General features: G+C 60.8%; 1 protein-coding gene across 1 annotated transcript in view; it reads left to right on the forward strand.

Annotated features, from left to right (window-relative positions):
• The first annotated feature begins 5,023 nt into the window (after positions 1 to 5,023).
• LOC103603016 (ski oncogene-like) overlaps positions 5,024 to 8,623 on the forward strand; it is a 44,545-nt gene continuing 40,945 nt past the window's right edge. The window contains exon 1 of the mRNA XM_008587484.1: positions 5,024 to 5,044. Coding sequence (XP_008585706.1) covers positions 5,024 to 5,044 — 21 coding nt within the window. The remainder of the gene's footprint in view (positions 5,045 to 8,623) is intronic.

The raw sequence follows: 8,623 nt of genomic DNA on the forward strand, positions 1-8,623 counted from the left end.
GAATGCTCACCCCTCACCTATTTTGGGACTTTCCTCAAATGGACCTTGTAGGGAGATACCCACCAGTCAGCACCCCAGCTGCCTCACCCTGGTCTATTCCTCTTAAGAGCACAGACCCCGCCCAACACGGAACACGTGGAAATGTAAGTTTTCATTGTCTCCCGTGAAACTGTAAGCTCTGAAGAACAGGAACACTTCTCTGCTTCTCTTTGTGCTTGTCGTAGGCAGGCACTCCATAAACTCGGTGGTGGAAATCATGTCCTCATTCATGCCTGCAGTGGGGTCTCACACCCACAGGCACCCACTGCCACTCAGGCCACAACCCTTCTGCCTGGTCAGGACACACCTGGCTGACCAGAGCTCAGGCCAGGGGCTTTCTGAGGGGACCAGTGGGGACTTAAGGGTCAGGAGGGCAGAGCTAGGCAGGGGCGGGGGCAGTACCAAGAGCCTGAGCCAGCCTACGAAACCCTGGGTAGAAGGGCAGGAGCACAGAGGCACACAGAGTCCAGGGGGGCTGCCTGCGGGTGCTGCTGGGGGGCGGCCACCCAACTCCCTCTTGGGGTGCGAGCCCATTCATCCATGAACTTCACACCCTCAAAGGGCAGCCTCCCTCCCACTCCCGTTCACAGTACATGGGACCCTGGAGCCTCCCTCCTGCCTTCTGTCCAGACAGAGCTTGTTGGAGTAGGTGCTTAATTGGACAAGCCATGTCCACCTTCCTGCTATAGCCACATTCGCTTCAGGGGGCACAGCCGCCTGCCCTGGGCACCAGACTCTCACAGGGCCTCTGTCCAGCTGGGCCCTCTCTGGAGGGGCCTCTCCCAGCGCTTCACACCTGAAACACAGCCTTAGGCCAGGGGGCTCCTGGGGCGGGGCTGGCCAGAAAGGCCCTTTGCGCACCTGGTGTGTGGCTGGGTCTGCATGGGGCTCTGGAGATGGGCCGCCCACCTGCCTGCCTCGTGCCCAGACCTGCACGCATGGCTGCCAATGTCAGACAGGGGCGAGTTGGGGCCTCGTACCTGAAATCAAGTGGGGGGCTGGAATGTGAGCTGCGAAGCCACTTTATTCCATATCATTTCTGGAGCACAGGCATCGGCCAGTCGGCAGCTAGGGAGGATTGCTGAGTGCCCTCTTTTCCCACCTGGGTGCTGACAGGACAGAGTGGGACCTTGGCCTTGTCCCGGCCTACGCCAGGGGCTGCAGCCCCTCACAAGGCCCCCACAGCCCTGCCCGTCCCCCTGCTCTCCTACCCCAGTGCCTATTTTCAGTGCTGAGGCTGGGTGGAGGTGGGGCTAAGGTTTATTTAGTCCCAGACCCTGCAGGGCAATGGGGAGGAGCAAGCCCTGCTTAGGGAGCACGACCCAGCATCCTACCAGGCAAGGCGGCAGGTCTCAGCAAGCCCAGGGGCTGGGGGTGCTGTCTCCAAGGGGCTCCTCAGCTGCCGGCCATAGTGAGGGATGCAGAGTGTTCTAAGCAGCCTTGTCCATCCTGCAAGGCACTGCCAAGTCTCCTTGTTCATTTTGGCACATGTCTGAGTCCACAGCCAAATATGCACTGGGGGTGGGGTTCTTTTCCTGGAGGGGGACTCAGGGAGCAGGTAGCTCACCCTCCCACCCCCTTGTGGTCACAGGTGGCCTTTCAGCCCTGAGTATCCCCATTCTTGGTTTGGGCTGAGGGCAGACCTCGGGCTGCCCTTAAGGGAACAGCTGGGTAAAGTGTGGTTCCAGTGGAGACATAGACTGGTGATCACTGCAGGAGGCCTGGGCCTGGGCTTAGGGGCTACAGCCTCATGCCAGTTCCAGATGCCTCATCAGGACCAAGGTGTGGCACAGGGCCCTGCTGAGATGCCTTGCCCAAGCTGGGGACTAGAGCCACGTGACCTGTGGCAGCCCTAGGCCCTGTGGCTGGGATGTTCTGACAGCCTCACCTGAGGTGGCTGGGTGTCCACAGCTGCTGCAGCAGGTGCCTAGGCGGACCCCACGTCAGCTGTGTCCTCCAGGTCCTTGGGCCCCTGTCACTGTCATTGCCTCTCTTGGGAACGAGTTTCTGATGTGGGGGAAACATGGGGCTTCCCAGGTCAGACAGGTGCTGACCTGTACCTTCTGTCTCTGGCACTGTGGCCTGTGGCGGCTCCGCAGGGCAGCCAGCATGGCAGGGATCCTGGAGTGGGAGGACGGTCGCTTGGCCCCTAGAAACACCGTGCATATAACTGTCTGCATGTCCCTTCAGCTGCATCCCATGTGGGTCTTCTGTGTCTTCATGGGTCCCCCCTCAGTTCCAGGCCACAGAAATGGAGCAGGAGATCTGAGGGTCCTGGGCTGCTTTCCCTAGACGGTCAAGTCCTTGGAGGAGCCCCGCAGCCAGGAGGGGCCCTCTGGGCTGGTGCCGCTTCTGGGACACAGGATACTGTTCCAGCATCTGTGGGGGCTCCTCTCCCCCAAGCAGGAACTTCACGGGGAAGGGGGACCTCTGTTCTGACCAGAGTGAGGTCTACTTGCTTCTTTCTCTCGAGAGCACAGGTCCTGGGTGAAATGTCCCTGGGCTCAGGACCCGAGGATGACCCAGGTGCGCTCAGATGGGGCTAGAGCATGGAGGGCGGTGGGGGGGGGCACCAATCTATCCAAGAGGCAAGGAAAGCCCATCCAGGGGGGGTGGCTGTCTCCAGGACAGCAGCAAGCATTGCCTTGGGCAGCCTGGGAGCCCCTTCCTTCCTTCATGCCTGTGGCAAGGCGGGGCTGGGTCTCTGCTCCTGCTCCCGCGGTACTGAGTCCTGGGATATCTGCAAAGAGCTGCGGTCCCTCCTCTTCTGCAGACACCATTGTCCTTGGGGCAGGGGGAGCACTGGGGTCTCGCCTCTCGTGCCCAGGCCTCCCTTGGCTTGCAGTGGTCTGTGGTTAGAGAGGGGAAAGGGAGCCCCATGTAAGGGAGCTCACTCCCCCAAGAAATAGCTCTCATGCCTTATGTGATGACTGAGCTCACTCAAGGGCCTGCCAGAAATGACACCGAGGGCGGGAGGGGGCCTGCTCGGGAAACCAAGTGCGGCTCAGATTTACAAGCCGGCTGGGCCCTGCCTTGAAGCAAGAGGGACCCAGGGCCGTGCAGCGGTGCAAGGCGATCAGAGCACAGACCTGGGTCTTCATGGGGGCAGGGGGCCCAGGAGGGGCATGAGGGCAGCAAGGGCTGGTGGGGCTGTGCTGTGGCCAAGCCTGGGGAGTGGGCACGGCTGGCTGCTGGGCAGTTCATTCAGCATGCGTGTGCCTGGCCAAGCAGGCCACAGTCCCGGGTCCACCCTTGCCTCCCAAGCCAGGCACCACAGGACCATGATGTCACAGGAAGGGGCCCCTCCTGAGTCACCCAAGACCCTCTGGGAGCAGCTCTGTGGTGGGCTGGCAGAGCTCCCTTTCCCCACAGCACCCACTGCCCGCTGCTCACTGCCTGCTGCCCCTCCATTCACCGGACGCCCAGCTGGAAACCAGACTGAGGCCCGTGGCTGCCTGGGCTCCCCTTCTTCTCTTCCTTCATTGGAGACCCAGCCCCACCCACTGCTCCCCCTCTGCCTCCCTAGGGTACATGCAGTGTCCCCCCCACTGTGCCAGGCCCCAACCCCAGGGCCAACCCAGACCCCCCGTCTCCTGGGAAGACCACAGGTTCAAAGAGCGGAGGGGGCTCCAGGGAGGCTGTGGCAGGGGCTGCGGGGCAGTTCTTGGGGCCTGAGTGCACAGCGGGGGGTCCTTAGGGTAGTGCCCCCAGTCACGTGGGCACCATCCTGCCAACGCTGTGCAGGTGGGCTGCCCAGCCTGGGGTTCCCTGTCTGGCCAGTGGCTGGGCCTGGGGGATGTGCCTCGCCTCGTCCAGCTATTCACAAATATTTAATGAGACTCTACTTGGTGCTCGCCACCAGGAAGGCCAGCTGACAGGCAGAGTGAGGGGGCCACCAGGCAGGAGGAGGCCAGCCCCAGGCCTGGGTCACTGGCCCAGACAGTGAGCATGGCCAGGGGCCAGATCTGCAGAGGCCAGCAGCCACTGGGAAGGGTCTTGGACTATGCTCTAAAGGCTCAGGCAGGAGAGAGAGAAGCCCGCTGCCCCTCCATCCACTGGACGCCCAGCTGGGAACTGGATTGAGGCCTGTGGCCACCTGAGGGGGTCAAGGACTGTGCTGGGAGCCCAGCATGGGGCAGACCCTGTGTTCAGGAAGTATGGCTGGAGGAGCTGTGGGCCCAGGAGAGGGGAGATGGACCATGCCCTGCTGACAAAGGGGAGGGTTGAGCATGGGAGAGTGGTAGGTAGCAGGGGACGTGGGGCAGAGGCTTCCACAGAGGGCTTGTCTGGGGTTGGAAGGTTGGACTCCCTCTGGATAACAGGAAGGTGGATGTCACTGGCTCCTCAGAGATAAAGTGGGTGTCTGGAGGGCAGGACCTGCATGGAGAGGACCACCAAGCCACTGGGGTCTGGCCCTCACAGCTCACCCTGCCCTGTGCCCTCTCAGCAGAGCCCACCTGTCCGTGCCCTGCAGCAGGTTGTTGGGCCTCACCTGGGCTCCCACTGCCTACCAGCCAGTGACATGGGGAGGTCCCAGGTGCCCTGAGCCTTGGCATGCTCTGGTATGACACAGGGACAGTGATACCACCTGCCTCAGTACTGTGAGGGGGAAATAAGCCCTAGCACTGATGCTTGTGACACACGAATTTCTACTGTTCTTACCAACAGTGTCACAGCCTCGGGCCTCCGGAAGGTGCTGTGGGCAGTGGCACTCCACTTTTGATGGCGCTGGCTGAAGCCCTCATGTGGGCAGGGACAGTGCTGTGCTCAGCGCTGTGTGCTGGGCTTGGAGGATACTAGTGATGACCAGGCCCTGGCCGGATCCCCAGCTCCCCTCCCCCACTGAAGCCTCCATGGCCTCCCATCCCTTGCATTTTTCATGTGATCTCTTTAGCCAAGTCAGGACTGGAGCTCTGGCCTTGGGGCCCTGGGCCAGGCACAGAGCTGTAGGGCACAGGGACGAGGCAGCCTCCCTGTGATCGGCATGGTGTGGCCGCAGCCCCAGGTGGGCCATGGCCAGCACAGTGCACATTCCAGAGCAGCACAGGATGCTTTGGGGGACAGGGTCCGGTGGGCAGGGGTGGGACCTCAGGGCAGGGCTCCCCCACAGGCTCTCTTCTCAGTTCAGCATGCAGCTAGCTCCTCTAGGCTGGGCCTTGCAGGAGTGTCCCACCCACCGTCCACAGGTGGGGGCAAGTCCCAAGGGACAGGCTGTGGGGGAACCCCACGGGGGGGACCGCTGGGGGGATCAGGGCCATGTGCCCCTCCCTCACTCCTGCTCATTCCTGCTGCTGCGGCACCCTCAGCCCTCAAGGTCCCCTGTGCTGGCAGGGCAGGGGTCTCCTGCAGGGGAAGGGGTCCAAGAGCCAGCCTTGCCTCCCCAGCCTGGGACCTGGGCCAGGCCACGTTGTACCCTGGGAGTGGGCCTGGAGGTAGGGTTGGGTGACCATCTGGCTCCCAGGACTGCCCAATGCGCTGCCCAGGCCCTCAGAGGCCGGGTGGCTTCATCGCCACCCCACCCAGCTTTGTCCAGCAGCTGAAGCCGGGCCTGGGTCCTTTGGACACGTCTTGTCATTCTCTGAGCCCTTCCTTATTTCTTGTCCTATACGCTCTCTCCCAGCCCCAGCCCTGGGATCAGCTTTTTCTCCAAAGGTTTCTTTCAGAAAAGAATGGAATTCAGAAGCCAAAATCTGGGTTTTTGGTGTGCTCACTGCTGTTAGGGGTCCCTCCTCTCAGGGCCTCTCTGTGACAGAGCTAGGTACACACATCTGTGCAACACACACGTTTACATCTGTAGTTCTGTTTACAAAACCTAACTTTTCTGAGATCACATAGGTATTGCTAATTACAATCCAACACCGCACTGTTAATTTCTCCCTTTCCATATTTTAAATTCTCACCTCTAACAGTGAGAAAGCTGACTCTTGTTGCCCTAAAACACTTGTTGGTTTGGTCAAACCTCCCTCCACGCACAACACACACATAATCCATCTCCCTGCTCCAGTGGATGTCCCCTCACCCCCTTGGGCTCTGACCTCTTGCTCAGGGCTGCCCCCTGGGGATGGCTCTGAGCCTGTCTCCAGGCGCTTGGGGAGGTGAGAGGCTTTGCAACTTACCCCCGAGGGCCTGGCTTCCCTTCCCTCCCTCACTCCCTCAGACCCTACCTCTGCTTCCTGGGACTGCCTCCCAGATAAATTACTTGCACTCAGATCTGTCTCAGGGTCTGCTTTGCATGGAACCTAAAACAAGGCAAAAGTCTTTTCTAGGTTTCATCAAGTTTATGTTTCTTGTGTAAATTTTTTTCCAAATTTGAAGTTTTAAAACAGTCACTCAGCACTTTCCTGACAATGGAAGTTCATCCCTGGCTGCTACTAGGCTTTTCTTTCTGATCCCCAATGAAGGAGGGGTGGGATGGCAGTGGGGGGACAGCAGGGCAGGGTGGAGCAGAGCTGGTCTGTGGTGGGGAAGCTGTGTGTGTTGGGGCTGGTCTGATGCCCACAGTACATTTCCCCAGCTGGGCCTCTGAGCTCCCTGACAAGTAGGGGTACCCCTTTGAGTGCTGGCACCCTCATCTCTAGGTCCTGAGGGCTGTCCATCCCATCTCCAGGCTGCTGGCTTCATGAGGTTGGAGTCTCAACTACAAGGCCAGCCTCCAGGGGTCCTTCCCTGCCTAAAGCCAGCTCCCCACCACTCTTGCCTCCCCAGGGATGGGATGGTATTGCTCCTACACTAGCGTCATCAGTCTCCCACACAGGAATGGAAGCCGCACAGGGCAGGGCTCGTCTCCTTCTGCTGTCCCGGCGCCCAGCTCAGAGCCTGCAGGGGTAGGAGCTCCACACATGCATGCTTATCCAACAAGGGGACAACCATGCCCAGCTGCCCAACCCATCTGTGTGCCAAGGGCCAGGGAGTGAGCAGGAGGGCCTGGCACGGGGGTCCCTACCCCTGCCCAAATGTGGGGGCTCCTCTGGACAGGCACCAAGCCCATCCCACCCCACTCCCCGATGTGGCTGTGCCTGTGGCCTGGACCCTCCACGGACTGGCATGGTAGCCTGGCCCAGTGGGCTGGCCCATGGCATGAGTGGGCAACTGGCCAGAGCAGATGCTGGAAGGGGTGGGAGGGAGGAAGGCCAGCAGGTGCAAACCCCCACTGGGCTCAGGGAGAAAGCAGGGCCCTGCCAGCTCTGCCTAGGCACAGCAGCTCTGATCTTTGGTGGGGTGGGCTACTCTGGAAACTCCATTTTGGGGGGAGGAGGCTTGGAAGTCCAATGAGGGCAAAGGCAGCTTCAGAGGCCAGCCCAAGGCCCTCCCTGCTTCCTAGAAGGGCCACCCCCCCCCCCGTCCACAGTACTTTCACCCTCCTGCACACTCCTGGCTGTTTTGCTGGGGAAAGTGTTGTCACCTCATCTGGGCCCTGCAAAGCCAGACGCACAGATGGAAGCGGAGCATCTGAGTGGACACTGCCCATGCTGGGGGCCATGCTCGGAGCCCTGTCCAGAACTCCCGCTTGGCCAGAAAAGCAAGAGAAATTCCTCCCTTGATTGGAGACACTTCTCAGCTGTCTTAGGTTCTCCAGACACCTTCTTTGGTTGTACAGAATTCAAATCTAGATGGAAGGAAATGACTCCTTCAGGTGCAATCTTACCTTTTTCTGGGTTCCAAAATGTGGGCCAACGAGACCATCTCTAGGAAAACAAATAAGTCCTTTTTCTTTGTTTTTTAAGCATTTGTTTTAAGGTAACACTCTTCTTGGCCTGTCTTCTTACGTGGGAACAAATAGAGACGCTCCTGGTGGGGGCTTCCGATGGTGGGGGCCAGCGAGTGAAAGGAAGAGTGGGCGGGACAGCAGGGGCTGTGATCACAAGGACGGACAAGCCCCCAGGGCACTGGCCAGTAGGGACCAGGCAGAGGGCTCACGTGTCTGCGGCGGGAGCAATCAGGTTTTCAAACACCCTGAACCTCAAGCCCTTCCTGGGGAGGTCGCTGCCTCCCGACATGTGCCCCTGTCTCGGGGGCGACCGGAGGCCTGCACAGACTGGCTCCCCAGGGCAGGAGCTGTGCACCAGGGGTGCTGGTTTGGGGCCGGTTCCAGCCTCCACTAGGGAAGAAAGGAACAGAAGGTCACGAGCTGAAGGTCACTCAGGACAGCTTCAACACCCCTGTCTTGTGGGAAAGTGCCATGCCCAGCTCGCTGGACTGTCCACCTGCATCAGGTTGAGCCAGCTGGGGCTGTGCCCCCCATTCGAGTCCCCACTCCCTGGGCGTCTGCTGAGTGCTGCCTTTCTCTGGGGGCACCTGGTCTTCTCCCTCCCGGACCTTCCTGGCGCTTGTCTCACCCACAACACAGCTAGTGTCCGAGGGACAGACAGTGGCCCCTCAGTCCGGCCACGAGCCCGGCAGACGTGCAAGCGGCTCCCGGCCCTGGAGGTTGCGAGGTGAGGGCAGGCCAGCCGCGCCCCGGGCTCGCCGTCCTTCCAGCGAGCTGGCGGGTGGGCGGCTCAGAGAGGCGGGGCCGTCAACCCAAGGCCCGAGCCCCCAGCCGGGGTGGGGGGGAGGGTCCCGCCGCGAACGGGCCGCGGGGTCA

Source organism: Galeopterus variegatus, unplaced genomic scaffold, assembly GCF_000696425.1.
Source record: "Galeopterus variegatus unplaced genomic scaffold, G_variegatus-3.0.2 Scaffold4401, whole genome shotgun sequence".
NCBI classification, from domain to species: Eukaryota; Metazoa; Chordata; class Mammalia; order Dermoptera; family Cynocephalidae; genus Galeopterus; species Galeopterus variegatus.